The sequence below is a fragment of the Colius striatus genome, chromosome 21, assembly GCF_028858725.1.
Source record: "Colius striatus isolate bColStr4 chromosome 21, bColStr4.1.hap1, whole genome shotgun sequence".
Classification (NCBI taxonomy): domain Eukaryota; kingdom Metazoa; phylum Chordata; class Aves; order Coliiformes; family Coliidae; genus Colius; species Colius striatus.
The window spans coordinates 3,382,211-3,402,977 of record NC_084779.1 but is presented as its reverse complement, the minus strand read 5'-3'; the positions used below and the strand labels follow the sequence as shown (position 1 = coordinate 3,402,977).

Here is a 20,767-nt window from a genome sequence, read left to right as displayed (position 1 = left end):
ACCCTCAGAAGGTGCTGGAGGGGCTGCTCCCCAAGGGACTGGGGAAGATCTCACAGTGCTGGGTCGTGCTGTGGGCTCAGTGCTGCCAGCACCCCAGGTCAAAGCCAAGTATCAGTGTTGGTGGGCAATGGAGGCTGAAGAGCTGACTCTGGAGAAACAGGACTGAACTCAGGATGTTTTAACCCCCAGCAGCCTGCACATGCCCAGCTTCCTCAACTTTCTATGTTCAGAGCAAAGGAGCAGAGGCAGGCTGCCATCACACAGAGGCAGGGGGAGAGGTTTGAAGATACAGTTTCATCTCCCTACTCCATTTGGATTGTTAATAAATCAAACCAACTCTCCCCAAGCTGAGTCTGTTTTGCCCCTGACTGCAACTGCTGAGTGATATCCCTGTTCTCAACTCACCAGCCCTTTGTTATGTCATCTCCTCCCCATCCAGCTGTGGAGAGGGAGTGATGGAACAGCTTTAGTGGGCACCTGGCACCCAGCCAGGGTTAAAGCTCCACAACCTTCATGAAGGGAAAACAGATTTCTTGTGTTTAAGCAACCAGACTTTTGGGGATAAGTCGTGCAGATCTCTCTCTAACATCCCACTCCTGCTGTCAACACTGTCACACCCCCTACTCCTGCCCCAGGGCTCTTCCAGCATGGACAGGAAAGGGAATGTGCTCTTTTAGTTCCTTGAGTTGGCACCTACCAGCCTTAGGTCAATTACATCCTGAAGCATGAACCGAATCCTTGAAGATGTTTTCCTCTCTTTCACAATCTTTTCCATCTGATTAAAATACTGATCCATTCGAGGCTACACAAGAGGAAACAGCAGTGTCAGTGGGATGAAGGCAGAGGGTCCTGTATCACAGCACCACTGGGAGTGAAGCATCAGGGGACCCAGAGCTGCTCTGCAGAGGAGCTTTGGCTCTTGTATGCTCCTCCCAGGTTGGAGTTGAGTGTGCAGGGAAGGAGCTACCAGTCATTTAGCACACACTTGCTCTGCATTTTTAATTACCCAATTAACACCCTCTGCATGTACATGAGATACTTGCCATCCATTAAAAAATAGCCAGCCACTTAAAGAGAGTCCTGCTCTACCTCTACACTCCTCCTCTTGCTACATCAGCCCCCTCAGCCCAAGAAAAACCACCTCAGGGAACAAACCCAACCCTGCAACACATCATTTCCATGTGGCACCTCCCTGAGCTGGCTCAGTTGTGGTCAGGCAATAAGGAGGGGGCAGAAGTGCTGCTGCTCTCAGCAAGCTGTTTAATGGCCTTTGCTGTAGTGTGGAATGCCACAAGCTCCTTTCCATCCACAAACCTGTGATGTGCTGGAGCTCACATCAGTTGGCACTCAGACATAAAATGGCACCATTAGAGAAACCTCCAGCAGGTCTCAATTTGATCTGTCAGGCTCCAGGAGGACTTCCCCCACCCTAAATGGGGGGATCTGGTTGTTTTAAATGAGTTTCCCACTCCCTTGTCTAAAAAATGAGCTAAATCCTCTTCCTTAAACAAGAAAACCCTGAGAAAACCTGGGTCTGGCCTTGCCTTGGACACTTTCAGCTCTGAGAGCAAATGTTTCCAGAGTTAGGAATGAAGGGGAGGAAAATATCTGAAGTGGACTGTGTCCAGAAGCTTTAATTATAACCATCACTGACACCTCAGCTTTGATAAAAACAAGTGATGAAATGTCAGCCCCATTAATGGAATAGAAATGAAGGATTCTCAATCTTGAGAGAAGAAATCCAAGAGACAAGACACAGGCAGCTGTTCCCAACGGGCAACGTGACGTCTGCTGCACGGTGCCACGGCCTGAGGTTGCAGGACCAGCCAGTGCACCAAAACATTGGCCTTTCCAGCGTTTCTGTGCTTCTGAAGACCAAAACAGCACCCAGAGCTCATCCAGCATGACCTCAGAAGTCAGACTCTGTTTCCTAAAGCACGTAAAGCAATTTGATCCCTGCTCCTGGTGCTTTCAAACCTGCATCAACGAGGCCCAGGCTGTTAACAGCAGAAGGGATTTAGCCTGAGGGATGAAGGCAAAACCAGGCTCAATGCTCCATAAAAAGAGTTTGGAAGACTGGTTTCCCCTCCCAAGGATGAGGATTGATCTGCTGTGACCCCTGTAATCCAGCACACTGGAAGGGAACTCCCTTCCCCGAGCTGCTGAAAACAATCAGCTCAGTTGGTTTCCAGAGCTGAGTCTGACTGATTTCTGGCAAAACTCTGCTTTTTCATCCCCAGGCTGGCTTTTGTGAAGGAGAGGCAGCTTGTCTGTGCCAGAGAAGCTCAGAGAGTGTGTAATGCTCTCTGATATGGATGTATCTGCTGGAAAAATCAGGAGGATGCTGGAGCACTGCAGCTGATGAGGACACAAGACAAACACATCCAACACGGTTCAGGTGGAGGTCAGGCCAGTTCTTTTTGATCAGAGGTATGCTCCATTTGGAAAAAGGAAATGTTGAGTACTTCTAGGCTGTGTGTTTGGATGAAACATTTGGAAGCACCTGACAGCTGGAGCACACCAGTGAAAACGATACAGAAGGTGTTAGAGACAAGGGAGCGAGGGCAGCTCATGACAAAACGCTCCCAGAAGAGCAGACCATTTCCTCATGGCACACACTAATTCCTGAAGGGAAAAGAAAACCAAACCCCAAACCTCAAATGAAACCAGCCCACACCCATTTGTCCACCTCTCACTCACTCCCCATCCTGCCCCTACCTTTGCTTTCTCAAAGTCCAGGTCCTTGCCAATGGTCGTCAGCAGGCGGCAAAGGCACTCGAGGGACTCCTCGTCGTGGTTTTTCAGCAGCTTTACCACACAGTCATGCATGATGGCCTCTGTCAGCATTTTGAGTTTGAAAAGCTCTCCAATGAATTTGATATTCCCAATGGATCTCCTTCGGGCTTTGTCCTTGGCCTCTTCCAGCTCGTCGTGGAGCCGCGTCTTCTCCTCTGGCTGTGGAACAGAAACAGCTCTGAACAAACACCACGGTCACAGGAGCCTTCAGAAGATCCAGTTTGACATTTATAGTTGCTGTTGTCACAGAATCTGAAGGGTTGGGAGCTGCAAAGCTCATCCAGTGCAACCCCCTGCCAGAGCAGCACCACCTAGAGCAGGGCACACAGGGACTCATCCAGCTGGGTTGGAATGTCTCCAGAGAAGGAGCCTCCACAGCCCATCTGGGCAGCCCCTGCCAGGGCTCCCTCACCTCAACAGGGAACAAATTCTGCTTTGTGTTGCTTTGGAACCTCTTCTGTTCCAGCTTGTGCCCGTTGCCCCTTGTCCTGTCATTGGCCACCACAGAGCAGAGCCTGAGGCACAGAAGCGCCCAGCAGATGCCACTCCATCCATCTGGAGTGCCTGTCCTTCAGATGGAAGGGTTGGGGGAAGGAAAGCAGGAGGAAACAGGGCTGAGCCTCCTGCAGAGGAGTCAGAAAGTCAGAGCAACACAGCACAACCTGTGCTGTCCCTCCAGGTCTGCTGCCCCTCTCAGGCCACGAGTCACAGGAGTGTGTTAAAAGCCATGTCAGAAAAGGAAGAATTGCCTTTCCCTCTGCAACAGGCTTCAAATGCAGAAGGTGAGACTGAGGTTGGATGCTGGAAGCCACAGGGTGAAACCTCCTTAGAGAGCAAGGAACCCTGACTGAGAGCACTAGGTGTGACCAGTGAGCATCAGTCAGCCCCAGAACCCGTTAAACCTTCCTTTGCACAGCCAGAAACAGGAGATTCACAGCAAGCAGGGGAAGAGATGTGAAGGGATTCACTGAGCACAGCCTGGCTCCAGCCTCCTCACACCCATCCTTGATGGATTTTAACATGACTGAGCTCACCCCTCAGTCTCTTCTCCAAGCTGCAGAGCCCCAGCTCCCTCAGCCTTTCAGCACACGGCAGATGCTCCACTCCAGCATCTCTGTGGCCCTGCACTGAGCTCTCTCCAGCAGCTCCCTGTCCTTCTGCAACTGAGGGGCCCAAATCTAGACACAATATTGCCCTTTAACTTCATGTTTTCTCCAACAATAAGCAGAAAGAGGCTGGTAACAACCTGCTCACCAAGCCAAAGACGGTTTGTTACACTCACCACGGACAGGATGAAACTCCCAACTCCCAAATTCCCCTGGAAGCCACCCCTGTCTTCAAGAGAGATCATTTTTGGAAGGAGCTCTCAAAATTCATGGGGAGGAGGGGGGAAGAAGCCCCACTTACAGTAGTAGCAGCTTCAAGTTCTTTCTGCTTCTTTTCAAAGACATCATCATCAGCTTTGTCCTTTTCAAACTCCTTCTGGCAGCGATTTAAGAGCAACTTGCGGAAATTGACGGTGCTGCCGGGTTTGTCTGCCATGGGCACCTTCAGCTGCAAGGGAAGGAAGAAAACCATCAGGACAGAGGCTTCCTATAAGCCATCCATTACATTTTCTTAAAGCTGGCAACACACAGCAGCTCAGCACCACCTCCTGATCTCCAGGATGCCCTTGAAAGCTGGCTGATGCCAGCTCTGCCCAGGGAGTGACGGCAATTCCATTCACAGGGTCCTGTGAGAAGAGACTCTTGTGCTGAAGGCTCTGGAGCTGTGTTCCCTTGTTGCATGGCATGAAGGATTCATCAGGTGGAGTTATTTTGTCCCAAATGCACCATTCTGGAAGTCAGCTGTTCCAAAGCTCAGCTCAGCACCTTGGGCTTCCCTTTGAAATGAAGGAGGAATTGGACTCTCCAACCATGGCTCGGTGCACCCTGTGACCAGGCAGTGGCCTCAGCTCCAACAACCCCTGTCTCCAAGCCAGGCCCTCTGCCTGAGGCATGGCCAATGAACACAGAAGAAACCCAGCATAGAAATTACTTTATGTTCAGAAATGAATGTTTAACTCTGCTCTTGCCAAGCAGCTGATGGGGACTGGAAGGGCCCTGCAGAGCTCATCCAGCCCCTGCTACAGCAGGTTCCCCTGGCTCAGAGGGCACAGGAACGTGTCCAAGTGAGTTTGGAGACCTCCAAGGAAGGAGCCTCCACACCCTCCCTGGGCAGCCTGGGCCAGGGCTCCCTCACCTCAGCACCAAAGGACTTTCTCCTTGTGTTCCAGTGGAACTTGTTGTGTTCCAGTGGAACTTGTTGTGTTCCAGCTCACGTCCATCACCCCTTGTCCTGTCAGCATCACAGAACAGTTTCAGCTAGACGAGACCTTTAAGCCCACAGAGTGCAGCCTTTGTCCCAGCCCTACCAACCCCCAGCTCATCTCCCTCAGTGCAACCAAGACAAACTTGAGGCAGTACAAAGAAGTTCTGCCTCATCCTCTTGCCAGCACCTTCCCCCACACAGAGGAACTGCCCGTTTGACCTTGGCAGCTCTTACCGTCACGAGACACCTGCACATGTTGGCATAGGCCACTGAGAAGCTGGGTTCATCGATAGCCTTCTCAAAGACCAGGTCAATGACTCCTTTCAGCCTCTCTTCTGTATCTACTGTCAGGTCTGTCACTTGCTTCATGAGCTGGTTGAACATCTGAGGCGTCAGCTTGTTCAAGATGCTTCGTACCTTGCGGAACAGCTCCTAAACGACAGGGAAACGGGTCAGTTGGTGCCACAATCAAACAGGTGGCTCTCAGGAATGAGCTCAAGATGAAAAGAGTGGATGTCCTACAGGAACTTCCAGGCAGCAGAGTTATACACAGACACATGTTTGTGCTCAGTCTGGCTCCAGTTCTAATGGCAACCAAAGGCTGTGGAGCAGCATGTGTGGAAACACACAAGTGCTCTTCTCGGGTGTGACTGACAGAGGCACAAAGCCTTTGCTGTCACCCAGCTGAAATATTCCTCTCAGGATCAATTTAGCCATGAAATAGAAATTAACAGGGAGTGGCTGACTTCCTTCAAGCTGAGGTAGTCAATTCCTACACTTACTTTAAGGCCTCTTCTTTTATTTGCCTATCCAGAATGATTATTGGGTCAACAAAGCTGCTGTTAGCCCTGAGAACAGAACTCCAGTGCTCTGTAAGACTATTCCAACTTCTCCTACAAGTTTGGTCACCATGCAAATCCCTCCTCTGCCCAGAGTGGCTGTCCCATGGATGACAGTGGGACAGAGACACTGAGAAAGCTGCAGAGATGGTGCAGTGGGGCTGAGCAGGACAAGCTGACAGAGGAACCTCAGTCTTGCTGTGGTTCAGGGCAGAAATGTTGTGTGCAAGTAGATGAAAAGCAGGTTCTGTGCTGCAAGTTTGAGGATGTTTGCTTTAAAATAAGAGATAAAAATAGCCTAGTGAAACAGGGACAGAAAAACATTCCTGGAGGAGAGGCAGGAGGTTGTCTGGTGTTCCCCAGACTCAACACCCAGGATTGCCATTTAAACTCCAGGTCAAGAGTAAACCCATGAAGAAAAGAATCAAGGTAAGGGAAAGCTGTGATTCCAGCTGGAATTCTTTGCCCTTTTTTTGCTGTCACTAATGCTCTCACCTGGGTTTTGACATTTTCTGGGTCCTCTGTTTGGTTTTCCCTCTTCAGGCTGGGCTTCCAGGCGTTCTCTGCCTTCTTCAGGTGGACATCCTCCTTCACACACACAGTGATGATCTTCCTGGGCTCCCTCCTCTGGCCTGGCTGAGATCTCCTCGGTCCAACATTCAACAACTAGGACAAAAACATGTCTTGTTATGTCCCCTTTTAAACTCATACCTGGATCAAACACTCCAACAGCCGCTGATGGCAACGGCGGCGGTCAGACACTGCTCCTGGGATGTTTAGGACTCCCTCTGACCCACCACACTGCTCTGGAGTGGTCAGAGGGAACATGAAGACAACAATCAGTCAGCTTTTCCTAAAACAGATATGGATGATCACTGCTTTAGTGCATTGGTGATGCTCTGGATGCTGCTTAAGCGCTGCAGGACTGAACCCCACTGACCAAAAGAGCCTCTTGAAAGCCAGAAACTGCACAACTGAGACATCATAGCAAAGGTGTATTCAAAGATTAAGTCCTCACAGGAGTATTTCTAACAGAAGCAGTGAATAGTTGAGGTTGGAAAAGCCCTTTAAGCTCATGGAGTCCGATCATTCCCCCACCACTAACCTACAGCCCTCAGCCATAGCTCCATGGCTTTGGGATCCCTCCAGGGCTGGGCACTCCCCCAGCTCCCTGGGCAGCCTGGCACAGGGGCTCACACCCCTTTCCATGAAGAAATTGTTCCCAATCTTCAATCTAAACCTCTCCTGGTACAACTTGAGGCAATTTCCTTTTGTCCTATCACTTAGGAGCAGAGACAGACACAACCCAACACAACCCCCTGTCAGGGAGAGTCTCCCCTCAGCCTCCTGCCATCCCAAGCAATTAGATGAATTAGCAGATCTACCAAAAACATTCAGTTCTTTCTGGAGATTGCTTCAAACAGAGTCATTTTGAGACCAGAGTTACATAAAATACCTAATGGAGCATCAGTGCAGCTCCTGCATTGTGCAAACACCATTGAACAACTGTGGGTCAAACTCTCTGAGCTTCCCAGAAGAAAAGGAAACGTGGTACATGGAAACTGCAGCAAGTGCCTCTCAGCAGTTGTGACAGATGCTCCTCTTGGTCAAATCAGGTGTGAAAACTGCTGAAAATGGGAGTTTTTCATCAGTTTCTCATCAAAAAAACTCCAGCTGAGGCCTCAGCAGGGCAGAGCAGAGGGGCAGCACAACCTCCCTGGCCCTGCTGCCCACACTCTCCTTGCTGCCCCCAGGCTGCCACTGGCCCCTTGCCCACGAGGCCACGTTGCTGCTCATGTTGAGTTTGTTCTCCCCCAGCACTGCCAGGTCTCTGTCCTGGAGCTGCTCTCCAGCAGGTCACCCCCAGCCTGTGCTGCTCATGGGCTTGTTCCTCCCCAGCTGCAGGACTCTGCCCTTGGTGCCCCTCAGCAGGTTCCTCTGTGCCCAACTCTCAGCCTGCCCAGCTCTCAGGGACTGGCAGCTCAGCCTCTGGGGAATCAGCCAGTGCTCCCAGTTTGGTGCCAGCAGGGAACTTGCTGAGGGTCCCTCTGTGCCCTCACCCAGGTGATTGATGAAGATGTGGAACCAGACTGGCCCCAGAACCCATCCCTGTGGAACTCCACTGGCCACAGGTCTCCAACTCCACTCTGTGCCATTGATCCCACCCTCTGGGCTCTGTCATTCAGCAGCTCTCCATCCACCTCACCTCCACCCATCCCAGCCACACTGCCTGAGCTTTCTGCTGAGGATGTTGTGGGACACAGTGTCAAAAGCCTTGCTGAGGTCAAGGTAGATGCCATCACTGCTCTCCCCTTGTCCAGTCAGCCAGTTCTGCACTCCTAGAAGGCATCAGGCTGGTCAACCAGGATTTCCCCTTGGTGAATCCACATTGACTCCCCTGATTACCATGATGACACACACAGATTGTACAAGACAAATGAGAGGGCACAAGACAGCCCCAAACTCCCCCTTCATCACCTGGGAGCTGCTGATTAAGGACCAAAGCTACTGAATGCTGCTGGCAGGTTACTGTGCCCCTGTGCTCAGATTCTGGACTCAGAAACATCCCACCCCAAGGGAAAAATTAATGCAGCAACAAAACCCCATTATTAAACCCTGTTACTGTCCACAGAAGTAATTCAGTGGGCAATGGACAACCTCCACATGAAAGATGGGCCATGTAAAACATTTCTGGGTTCAGTAAAGGGATTCAATGAGCAGAGAGAGGAAAAACCACCTGTTATTCAAACAGCTTCACTGTACACAGGAGGAAAGGTTCTTAGTGGTTCTTTCATGCCATGTATCAGCCTCAAACCTGGTTTTGCACTACTGAAAGAGAAAATCCTACTTAAAAGAAGGAATTAGTCCTTGTGATTTGAACTGCTGGGCTTCCATGAGGTAAATGTGTGCTGCTGATACAAGCAAATGAACATAATCACTGTCACTGCTGGAGGTCTTGTAGAGTCATTGAATGGTGGGGGCTGGAAGGGCCCTGCAGAGCTCATCCAGCCCAATCCCTGCTAAAGCAGGTTCCCCTGGCTCAGGGGGCACAGGAACGTGTCCAGGTGGGGTTGGAAACCTCCTGAGAAGGAGCCTCCACACCCTCCCTGGGCAGCCTGGGCCAGGGCTCCCTCACCTCAGCACCAAAGGAGCTTCTCCTCCTGTGCCAGTGGCACTTGTGTTCCAGTTTATGTCCATCACCCCTTGTGCTGGCACTGGAGATAACAATAAAATGTGTCACCCCATCCTCTTGACACCCACCCTTTAGGTAAATAGAGATCTTGATCAAGTCCCTCTGAGCTCAGGCTTCTCTTCCCCAGGCTGAACAGCCCCAGGGCTGCAGCCTTTCCTCCTCACACACATGTTCCAGCCCCTCAGCATCTTGCTGGCCCTGCACTGGCCTCTCTCCAGCAGTTCCCTGTCTCTCTGCAGCTGGGGAGCCCAGCACTGGCCACAGGACTCCAGATGAGGCCTCAGCAGGGCAGAGCAGAGGGGCAGCACAACCTCCCTGGCCCTGCTGCCCACACTCTCCTTGCTGCCCCCAGGCTGCCACTGGCCCCTTGCCCACAGGGCACGTTGCTGCTCATGTTGAGTTTGTTCTCCCCCAGCACTGCCAGGTCTCTGTCCTGGAGCTGCTCTCCAGCAGGTCACCCCCAGCCTGTGCTGCTCATGGGCTTGTTCCTCCCCAGCTGCAGGACCCTGCCCTTGGTGCCCCTCAGGAGGTCTCGTTTGGGGTTTGTTACAGGCTGACAGCAACAGAATAAAACCTTGTCAAAAGGCAACAACCTCAGGCTGTGATGTGCTTCAGACACCAGGGAAGAGGGCTCCATGCTGCAGTGTGTGACTGTGCTGCTCCATCACCTGCAAAGACCCCTGTGTGTGCTGGAAATCACCCACCACATCAGCCAAACCCTTCTGGGCATGAGCAGTCAGCTGAATGCAACCACACGGCTCCATCAGTCCTGAGATACCAGTGGTGCAACAAGACAAGAACAGGGAACCTTCCCAATACCTTTGGGTGACAGACACCTTCCCAAACCAGCTCTCAATCCTTCCTTATGACCTCTCTCTGCCCTCACCCAGAGCCCTTGGTTGATACCATGATGCAGCAAGGCCCTGTGCTGAGACTCTCACCTCTGGTTTCAGGCAATTTCACTGTCCAGGTTCTAACCAAAGTATGGCTGTGGAAAGAAGAAACTTCCCTCCAGCTGAAAAGCCAGACAGTAACTCAACAGAAACCCAACTGCTTTCAGCCACACACACACACAACCTCATCACAAACCACCTTTCCAGGGAAAGGTTGGTAACTAGAGCCAGACTGGCAGCAAGCCCTGAAAATCAAACTGCTGGAGCTCATTTTCCCAGGGATAGAGGCAAAACCTGTGGCTGCTCCATCTCTCCTGAGCAGAGGCAGCTCTGGTCTGAAGGATCTTCCAACCACAGCCAGGCTGCAATGCCGTGAGGGGAGTGTGGCAGAGGCATGGTGCTTCCCCAGGTATGGCTCCAGGCCAAGCCAAAGCCTTGAGCAAACACATCTCCCTGAACAAGGGGACTATTTCCCTTGTGAAACTAAGGGATGCATGCAGCACAGAATCCCAGCATGGTGGGGGTTGGAAGGGCCCTGCAGAGCTGCTCCAGCCCAACCCCTGCTACAGCAGCTTCCCCTGGCTCAGGGGGCACAGGAATGTGTCCAGGTGGGGTTGGAAACCTCCTGAGAAGGAGCCTCCACACCCTCCCTGGGCAGCCTGGGCCAGGGCTCCCTCACCTCAGCACCAAAGGACTTTCTCCTCCTGTGCCAGTGGCACTTGTTGTGTTCCAGTTTGTGCCCATCACCCCTTGTCCTAGCACATGTGCACCTCCTGAATACCAACACGTTACATGTCACAGCCTCCTCAAACGTGGCTGCCTTCAACACCAGACCTTCAAATGTATTAATAAAACAAAGGCTTTCTTACCACTGGATCTTCAGAATACCTGTGAATACACTGACTGGGTTTTAGAAGCAGTCAACAGGATCCTCCTTTGAACATGTAACAAAGTCATATACAGACCAAACCTTTAACAGCAGAAACCCCTTGGGGTTTTTTGGTTCCAGACCTACAGAACAGCAAGTTCAAGCCACACCTGAGCCCACATCCAGCCTCACTTTGTAACCCAGTCCAAGCTGACAACAATGGTTCTGCAGTACCTGTGATTACAGTGCTCCAGCTACACTCAGACAGTATCTCACAGAATCTGCTGGGTTGGAAGGGAGCTGCAAAGCTCATCCAGTGCAACCCCCCTGCCAGAGCAGCACCACCTAGAGCAGGGCACACAGGGACTCATCCAGCTGGGTTGGAATGTCTCCAGAGAAGGAGACTCCACAGCCCATCTGGGCAGCCCCTGCCAGGGCTCCCTCACCTCAACAGGGAACAAATTCTTCCTTGTGTTTCCTTGGAACCTCTTCTGTTCCAGCTTGTCCCCATTGCCCCTTGTCCTGTCATTGGCCACCACAGAGCAGAGCCTGAGGCACAGAAGTGCCCACCAGATGCCACTCCATCCATCTGGAGTGCCTGTCCTTCAGATGGAAGGGTTGGGGGGAAGGAAAGCAGGAGGAAACAGGGCTGAGCCTCCTGCAGAGTCAGAAAGTCAGAGCAACACAGCACAACCTGTGCTGTCCCTCCAGGTCTGCTGCCCCTCTCAGGCCACGAGTCACAGGAGTGTGTTAAAAGCCATGTCAGAAAAGGAAGAATTGCCTTTCCCTCTGCAACAGGCTTCAAATGCAGAAGGTGAGACTGAGGTTGGATGCTGGAAGCCATTCTGCCTTCCAGGGAAGCTCAATAAATGAAGTGACTCAGGTTGCTATCACCTCTCAGGATGGATCAAAGCAGATACATCTTGCCCAGGTATGTGTGGAAAGACCAGTTGTCTCCAAGCTCTGTGTTTGCATCTTGTTACCCAATGCACTCATCCAACTTTTGTCCATGCCACAAAGTGTTTATCAGCTGTATAACTACCCCCCTTGTGTCATCAGCTCTAAAATCAGTCACAGAATCACAGCATGGTGGGGTTGGAAAGGACCTTTAGAGCTCATCCAGTGCAACCCCCTGCAGAAGCAGCTCCCACCTAGATCAGGTCACACAGGAACGTGTCCAGGTGGGTTTTGAAGCCCTCCAAGGAAGGAGCCTCCACACCCTCCCTGGGCAGCCTGGGCCAGTCCCACCACACACTTGAGCCAAAGGAAGGGAATGAAGACAAAAGCCAAGGAAGTCAAACAAAGGTTTCTCAAGCTTTGTTAGCACAGAGCTGCTCAGAGTTATTTGGAAGGCAAGGAAAAGGCAGTGGGGTTGGATGGTTCATGGGCATGGCCTGTGCAGAGGTGGAATGATGGAGCAGACAGACAGCAGAGCTGCAGATCCTTGCCATGCTTTAGGAGAAGGTAACAGCCCATTTTGCTCAGGGCTCAAAAACCCTTCAACATCCTCAAAGCACCAGCATCCCAGCTGGTGCAGTAGCATCACCTGCCACCCCTCCTGGGGACAAAGCACACGGGCTGTGCTGTGCAAAGGCAAATGGCAGATGTATGTTATGTGCTGGATGCTCCAAATGAACGGGGTTAAGCTGCACTTACCTTTTCTCCCCCTTTCCACAGGTCTGCAAAGTGCAGACCCCTCGTAGATCCAGCTCAGGCCAACGTCCCAGCATGCCCTCAGCTGGTGATGTCCCACCCACCACTGAAGGCTGCCTAGAGGGGTACAATGCAAGTCTTGTTTTGTGTTTCCTTTTGTTGCTCTTGTTGTTGTTTGTTCATTTATTTATTGATTCATTTGTAATGATGTTGCACCTTTTTGTAAAGTCTCCTGCCAGTTAGGGGGTTTTTTTTAGCAACAAATGAGTGTTGAGGGGGAAAATAAAGAAGATAACTCTACAAAAAAGGTGCAAAGATGTGGGGGGTGAGGAGAAGGGGGGATTTGGCTTACCCCTATTGGCAGGTTCCTCAATGGTGGGTGAGGCGAGACCAAGAGAGGGCATGCTGGGGAACCACACCGAGCCAGGGAAGGCAATCCAGGGTTGCTCTGCACTTTGCAGGCCTGTGGAGAGAGAAAGAGTGACAGGGATGTTACTGAGAGGCCCAGGGGCTGAGGATGGTGGCACAGGGAGGGAGAGAAGGCAGCCCAGGGTATGACCTGCAAGTCCTAAATGCACAGGGAGTGATGCTGGCCTCAAACAGCATGAGAATTTCAAGGCCAGGTTGTGCTCTGAGAGAAGTGGCAGAGCTGAAGCTCCAGCCAAGAGAGGGATGTGCAGCCAGCCCAGAACTGAGGCATTGCCACCAGATCTCTCTCAACCAGAAGCAGTAACTGAGAACCAGCAGGTTTGACTCCGAGCCTCCTGGAAATGGGCACCTTTGGAAGTCAAAGGCATCCAGGGAATTCTTCTGGAACCAGCAGTTTGGAAAGAGAAACGATGGTTACATCATTAGATCCACCCAGATGGATATGTTGGATGTGTCTTAATAGAGAGATGAATAGAGGATGTTGTCTTAATAGAGAGATGAAAAGCAAATGGATGGTTGCACCGAATGGAGGCAGCTTCCATCCTCCAGCTGAGGCTGCCTGTGGCTCAGGGGCACCTGCACCCCAAGGAGAAGAGATGGCAAGGCAAGAAGGATGAATTCAGAGCAGAGTGTCAAAGTTTGGGGCAAAGGCAGACGTAGGGAAAAAGAAGAGAAAGGAAAGCAGAAGGAAAACAAAGCAGGAAAGCAAGGAGTGAAGTGACCAAAGCAAAACACCTGGAACCACGAGCTCACACGGGTGCTGTGTTCTCCTTTTGGCTGGTGAAATCTACCTGCTCTGTTGGTGTGTTTGATAAAGCTGACTCCTCTCTATGGTCACAGAATCACAGCATGGTGGAGGCTGGAAGGGAACTTTAGAGCTCATCCAGCCCAACCCCCTGCAGAAGCAGCTCCCACCTAGATCAGGTCACACAGGAACGTGTCCAGGGGGGTCTTGAAGAGCTCCAAGGAAGGAGCCTCCACACCCTCCCTGGGCAGCCTGGGCCAGGGCTCCCTCACCCCAACACTGACACAGTTTCCCCTTATGTTTAAATGGAACTATTTGTGTTCCAGCTTCATCCCATCACCCCTTGTCCTGTTGCTGGATACCAGAGAAAAACATGCTGCCCCAACCTCCTGACACCCACCAGTGAGATACTTGTAATTATTAATGAGATCCCCCCTCAGTCTCTTCTCCAGACTGAACAGCCCCAGGTCCCACAGCCTTTCCTCAGAAGGAAGATGCTCCAGTCCCCTGATCATCTTGCTGGCCCTGCACTGGCCTCTCTCCAGCAGTTCCCTGTCTCTCTGCAGCTGGGGAGCCCAGCACTGGCCACAGGACTCCAGCTGAGGCCTCAGCAGGGCAGAGCAGAGGGGCAGCACAACCTCCCTGGCCCTGCTGCCCACACTCTCTTGCTGCCCCCAGGCTGCCACTGGCCCCTTGCCCACGAGGCCACGTTGCTGCTCATGTTGAGTTTGTTCTCCCCCAGCACTGCCAGGTCTCTCTCCTGGAGCTGCTCTCCAGCAGGTCACCCCCAGCCTGTGCTGCTCATGGGCTTGTTCCTCCCCAGCTGCAGGACTCTGCCCTTGGTGCCCCTCAGCAGGTTCCTCTGTGCCCAACTCTCAGCCTGCCCAGCTCTCAGGGACTGGCAGCTCAGCCTCTGGTGAACCAGCCAGTGCTCCCAGTTTGGTGCCAGCAGGGAACTTGCTGAGGGTCCCTCTGTGCCCTCATCCAGGCTGTTGATGAAGATGTTGATCAAGACTGGCCCCAGAACCCATCCCTGTGGAACTCCACTGCCCACAGGTCTCCAACTCAACTCTGTGCCATTGATCCCACCCTCTGGGCTCTGTCACTCAGCAGCTCTGCATCCACCTCACCTCCACCCATCCCAGCCACACTGCCTGAGCTTTCTGCTGAGGATGTTGTGGGAGACAGTGTCCAAAGCCTTGCTGAAGCCAAGGTAGATGCCATCACTGACTCCCCTTGTCCAGTCAGCCAGTTCTGCACTCCTAGAAGGCATCAGGCTGGCCAACCAGGATTTCCCCTTGGTGAATCCACATTGACTCCCCTGATAACCACGATGACACACACTGTTTGTACAAGAAACTTGTGCTCACACACATTTGACTGACAGGTCCTTGTTGTGGAAAGGTGTTTCCACACCTCTTGCACAGGGAAGGGGGCAGGAGAGCGAATCCATGTCAGACCAATACCTACCAGTTCAAACCATCCACATCCGTTTCCTAATCTTCCTGCATTTTGACAGCCAAGAAAACATCACCCTTGGCATCATCCTGATCAAACCAGAACCACCAGAGCATCAGAAGGACCTTTGTAACTGAACAAGTTGAGGGGTAAACTCACACTTCCAGACACGTTTCTTCCCCCAGAGGGCTGCCTCCCAAAATCAGCAAAGGCTGGTGTGAAGTCTGGTCCTCGAGGCAGTATCCGAGGGTCCAGAGTCCTCAGGGGCAATTTTGGCTGATTGACCTGTGTGGTGGGGAGGAAAAAACAAACAGGATCTGTTCAGAGGGTGCTGTAGCTACCAGATCTCATGCCAAGCCTCTGTGAAAGCCTAGTAGTCATATTCAGTATCAAAAGGAATGCTTTTAATGACCTGGGCAGCTTTGATGCACTCACACTGCCTCTAAAGACAAGCATTTGATTTCAAAGACATCTTCTGCAGGTGACTACTGAGGAAATAGGTGAAGTTTAGGAACATTTCAAGGCTGAGCATGACTTATGGAGGATAAAATCACAGTGACATGGGCCCATCTTCTGCAAAATGAATGTGATCATCTTGGTTCAGGATCACAAAGCTGCCACCTTCCCTCAAAGGAGGGTCCTTTGTGTTAACAGATGGGCAACTGACCAAAGGAAGCTCAAAAGCAGACAGAGCAGTGAAAAGCAATCACAGAAAACTAGTAGGTGGATGAAATCATTTTGGGAACAAAGCTTTTGTTTATGACTTGTGTGGGTATGAAATTCAGAGTGGAAATGTTTCTGCACCAAGAGGAGCAGCTACATCCTCATCTGTGCTTGGATCTTGAGAGTGGGTCTGTAGGGCTTACATCAAAATCAATGAACTATGGAAGTTCTGGCTGAGATGAGAGGAAGGTCTCGGTGTCAGCACTTCAGAAAGAACCATTTCAGTAAGCAGGAGAGAGAAATCACAGCTGTAACAAGGCTGAACAGAAACAAACTCCTCCAGAGTCAGGCTTTGCAAGATGTTTTTATTAGATTGGCTCATAAACAGTGACAGAGTCACAACAGTTCAGCCAGAGGTTTGCCAGGGGGCTTCCCTGTGCTTCTGACCACAGAACTGGTCTAATATCAGACACTGCCTCAGCTTTGCTTTGCTTAGATTCAGAGTCACAGAGTCTCAAGGGCTGGAAGGGACCTGGAAAGCTCATCCAGTGCAACCCCCCTGCCAGAGCAGCACCACCTAGAGCAGGGCACACAGGGACTCATCCAGCTGGGTTGGGATGTCTCCAGAGAAGGAGCCTCCACAGCCCATCTGGGCAGCCCCTGCCAGGGCTCCCTCACCTCAACAGGGAACAAATTCTGCCTTGTGTTGCTTTGGAACCTCTTCTGTGCCAGCTTGTCCCTGTTGCCCCTTGTCCTGTCCCTGGCCATCCCTGAGCACAGCTTTATAGCTGTATCCCTTGAAATTTTAACACCAAGCCACCACAATTGAACCCAAACAGTGATCCTTAAGAATGCTGCAGTTTTTAATCACCTCTCCACATTCTGATGCCTCTATCTGAAGCATTCTGTGATATGACATTAGTCAAATAACCTCTCTTCCTAATCAAAGTCTGCACCACGATGCTCCAGCAGTGAAGTGTCTTAAGGACCTTTATATCTATTAAACCAAACCTTTACATACCTGTTTTATGGGTTCTCCTCTCACCTTGTCGAGAACCACATCACTGATGGGAGGCAGCCCCTCTGGCTTTTGGATACACACAGGCATGAACTGGAAATCCAGCAAGAACTCCCTGTCATACTGCTTCTTCCCATCCGGGTCCAGGGGCTTCCACTGCTCTATAAGGACAGAAGGTGCTCGAGATTCATAGGTAACAGAGATTTCCCCTCTCCAAGCCATGTTTCCAGTATATCCAAAGGGAAGAGATTGCTAGGTGCCTGGGAAATGTTAATTTAACTGGATTTTAATTTGAAAGGCAGTGAAGAGAGGAATACACCTTGTATCACAGAATCATTTGGGTTGTTAAAGCCCTTGAAGCTGCTGCAGTGCCAGCCCTGCCCTCACCCTGCCCAGCCCAGCACTGACCCACAGCCTCAGCACCTCAGCCCCACGCCTTTGGGATCCATCCAGGGCTGGGCACTGCCCCAGCTCCCTGGGCAGCCTGGCACAGGGGTGACACCCCTCTCAGGGAAACAGTTCTGCCTCAGCTCCAGCCTCAACCTCCCCTGGGGCAGCTGCAGCCCATTTCCCCTTGTCCTGTCATTCATGGCTGGGGAGCAGAGCCCGACCCCCAGCTCCCTGCAGCCTCCTGGCAGGGAGTGTCAGAGAGTGCTGCTGGCTGCCCTCAGCCTCCTCTTCTCCAGGCTCAACACCCCCATTCCCTCAGCCCCTGCCCAGCCCCTTGTGCTCCAGCCCCTTCCCCAGCTCTGTGCCCGGCTCTGGCCACGCTGCAGCCCCTCAGTGTCCCTGTGGCAGTGAGTGAGGGGCCCAGCACTGACACAGCCCTGGAGCTGCAGCCTGCCCAGGGCCCAGCACAGGGCACAATCCCTGCCCTGCTCCTGCTGCCACCCCACTGCTGAGCCCAGCCAGGCTGCCCTTGGCCTTCTTGCCCCCCTGGGCACGCTGCTGGCTGCTGTTCAGCCCCTGGCACCAACCCCCCCAGGCCCTTTCCCTGCAGCAGTTTCCAGCCCCTCTGCCCCAGCCTGGAGCTGCCTGGCCTTGGGGTGGCCCAAGGGCAGGATCTGGCCCTTGCCCTTGTTCAGCCTCATCCCATTGCCCTCAGCCCATGGCTCCAGCCTGGCCAGAGCCCTCTGCAGCCCCCTCCTGCCCTCACACAGATCCATGCACTCACCCAGCTTGGTGCCATCTGCCAACTGACTGAGGCTGCACTTGTTCCCCTCACCCAGACCATTGATAAGGATGTTAAACAGAACAGGCCTCAGCACTGAGCCCTGGGAACATCACTGGTGACTGGCCAACAACTGGATTTAACCCCATTCCCCACCACTCTCTTGGCCCAGGCAGCCTGGCAGTTTTCCACCCAACACAGAGCACATCCATCCAAACCATGGGCAGCCAGTTTCTCCAGGAGGATGCTGTGGGAGACAGTGTCAGGAACATCCACAATGGGAAGCATACAGCCAGCTCCAGCAGCACCCACACACAGAGTGGTCACTAACTGCAGCTTTAACTGATGCCAGCTGATTTTAGCTCTGACTTTCTCATGCAAAACAGACACAATTCCCAGCTTCCAGGTGAAAATGCAAAAATTAGAGTGGCTGCTATGGTGTGACAGAGTGACAACTGCAGAGGTGAGAACTGTGCAGAACAAAACAGTTCCTTTGAAAACCTGAAAACACTGAGTCTCTACCAACCCATGCTGGAGAGAATGTCAGGGACCAAAAGAAAACACCCAGTCACAGGCCATGCTCTACAAAGGCCAGCTCTTCACCCATTTGCTCAGAGGGTCTTCTGGCCAAGAGGACTTTTTGAATGAAAACATCAGCCTAAGGCCATTTCAGTGCACACAGAACTAGAGTCTGACAGTCTAGACACAAAAGATGGACTTGCCTAGCAGCCAGGCTAAATCAGCTCCCTGAGTGAGTGGCACATGAAGAAAAATGTCTGCACAAGATGCTGCCTTTGTATTTCACTGATGCCAAAAGGTGCTGCTTTGCATTTATTCAGCCATTCAGGTTTGCTGCTGAGGTTTTTCCTTTGTATCAGTCCCTGATCACTGGCTTTAGGTCTCTGGGTTCTCATCATCCTCAGCCCTGCAGCAGCCAATAACAGGGACCTATTTCAACAAGGGGTTTTAGTAACTGGGAATGAAAATCCACAGAGGTAATTACAGTTTTTAGCTCTTCATGCAGTTTTATTTCTACAGAGCTTTGGGGTAAAGGGGAGCACAAAATGCTTTGGCTGCCCAGCTGTGTCCCTGCCAGAATTCCTGGCCAGCTGCCTATCCACTGTGCCACACCATCCTCCATTTATCATGGAAAAGTACTGACAGCAGTAAGAAACAGTTTATATGTACAGTTTCCTTCTCCTGCAAAGATCTTAGCAAGCTGTTTTCATGTGAGAAGCAGCTGGTCAGCATCACAGGCAGGATTTCTGGATCCTCAGCGTGGGGAGACACTGGGATATAACACACAATTCCTCTTATGGTTGACTAAAGGGCACAAATCCTCCTTTTCAGAAAGAGCAGAGCTGCAATTAAGGGTGGCTGCACCAAGTGGTCAGGGCTGCTTTGCAGGGGACAAATGCAATGCATGTTGCTGTCTAAGGGATCAATGCAGCCCCTTCAGCTGAGTGAAAGGATGCTCAGCTCCCAGTGGGAACGTTCTGATGGCCATCAAGTGTTTCAGAGACACAGCTGATGAATTATGGATTAACTTCAAGATGGGCTTAACTAATAAAGTGGTAAGCTGTCCTAAGTGTGTGGTAACTACCAAGAGGCCTCTGTGTTTTCTCCTAACTATATGATAGTACCAAATTAATGAAAGAAAAGCAACCCAGGTGTGTGTCAGAATGAAGGCAACACTGAAGTAACAACCATGGTGCAATCCCTGAACAGTGGTTCTCCTTCCTGACACCTTCTCCAAGCTCCCACAGCTCTTCTTGCTTTTCTTTTATACTCCAGTTTCTGGGCTGCAAAGGAAATGACTGATTTCTCTGGAGGGAGCTTCACCTGAATAAGAAATGGCTTAAAAACTGGTAGCAACTGAGAAGTGAGTGAGTCTCAAGGTGTCTCTCAATGTGGTAAATTAATGGAGGTCTACAAATTAAATAGAATCATCACAGACTGGTGGGGGTTGGAAGGAGCCTTTAGAGATCATCCAGTCCAACCCCCCTGCAGAAGCAGCTCCCACCTGGATCAGGTCACACAGGAATACCTTAACAAATAACAAACCCATCCTTTGGGTAGACTGTATCCAGTGTGAATCAGCAACAAAGGGACTGCAACCTTGAACTGTTTTATCAAAGGAACTGCATGCTTGCAGGTTAACAGTAAAGCCTGGATGGAAACCCACAAACTGTTTCTCTTCCTTACTCTTCCAGAATTGTGGTGATATGTAACTGTTTAGCCAGGAAATGAAACCTCTATAAACACCAGAACTTGTGATTAGGGCTCAACCAGAACTTTCAGATCTCATATAAGAATCACACAGAATATCAGAGCCTTCAAGAGTTGGAAGGGACCTCAAAAGAGCATCAAATCCAACCCCCTTGTGAGAGCAGGACCCCCTAGAGTAGGTCACACAGGAACTCAGCCTGTCTGCTGACACAGTATTTCTTGGATTGCTCTCAGTCAATCACAAGGGAACCAATTCACCCCCATTTCCACTGTGCTGCAGCCAACACCCACACATGCACTACATTTCAGGAACTGGGCATTTTCCCTTCTCTTCATAACCAGCAGCAAGAGGAAAACCACTTTCCCCTCGTGCTTCCCCCAGGAGGTGCCTCTGAGCCTGCTGGTCAGTGGATCCTGATGGACTCAGCCAGGATGAAACGCTGTAACCCATTTCCTTCAGTGAGGAGGATGTTCAGAGAGCCACACCACCAAGCAAACATGC

General features: G+C 51.5%; 1 protein-coding gene across 8 annotated transcripts in view; it reads right to left on the bottom strand.

Annotated features, from left to right (window-relative positions):
* Positions 1-20,767, bottom strand: part of EIF4G3 (eukaryotic translation initiation factor 4 gamma 3) — a 165,054-nt gene that overhangs the window by 24,528 nt on the left and 119,759 nt on the right. For 6 of the 8 annotated variants that reach the window (XM_062013184.1, XM_062013185.1, XM_062013188.1 and 3 more), the window contains 8 exons: positions 16,869-17,026; positions 15,344-15,469; positions 12,905-13,015; positions 6,441-6,611; positions 5,341-5,538; positions 4,204-4,350; positions 2,719-2,955; positions 698-802 (listed from right to left, as the gene is read on the bottom strand). In XM_062013184.1, coding sequence (XP_061869168.1) covers positions 698-802; positions 2,719-2,955; positions 4,204-4,350; positions 5,341-5,538; positions 6,441-6,611; positions 12,905-13,015; positions 15,344-15,469; positions 16,869-17,026 — 1,253 coding nt within the window. Of the gene's footprint in view, positions 1-697; positions 803-2,718; positions 2,956-4,203; positions 4,351-5,340; positions 5,539-6,440; positions 6,612-12,904; positions 13,016-15,343; positions 15,470-16,868; positions 17,027-17,064; positions 17,126-20,767 lie in introns of those variants that run through there. The other 2 variants (XM_062013187.1, XM_062013190.1) reach the window with 2 other exon arrangements.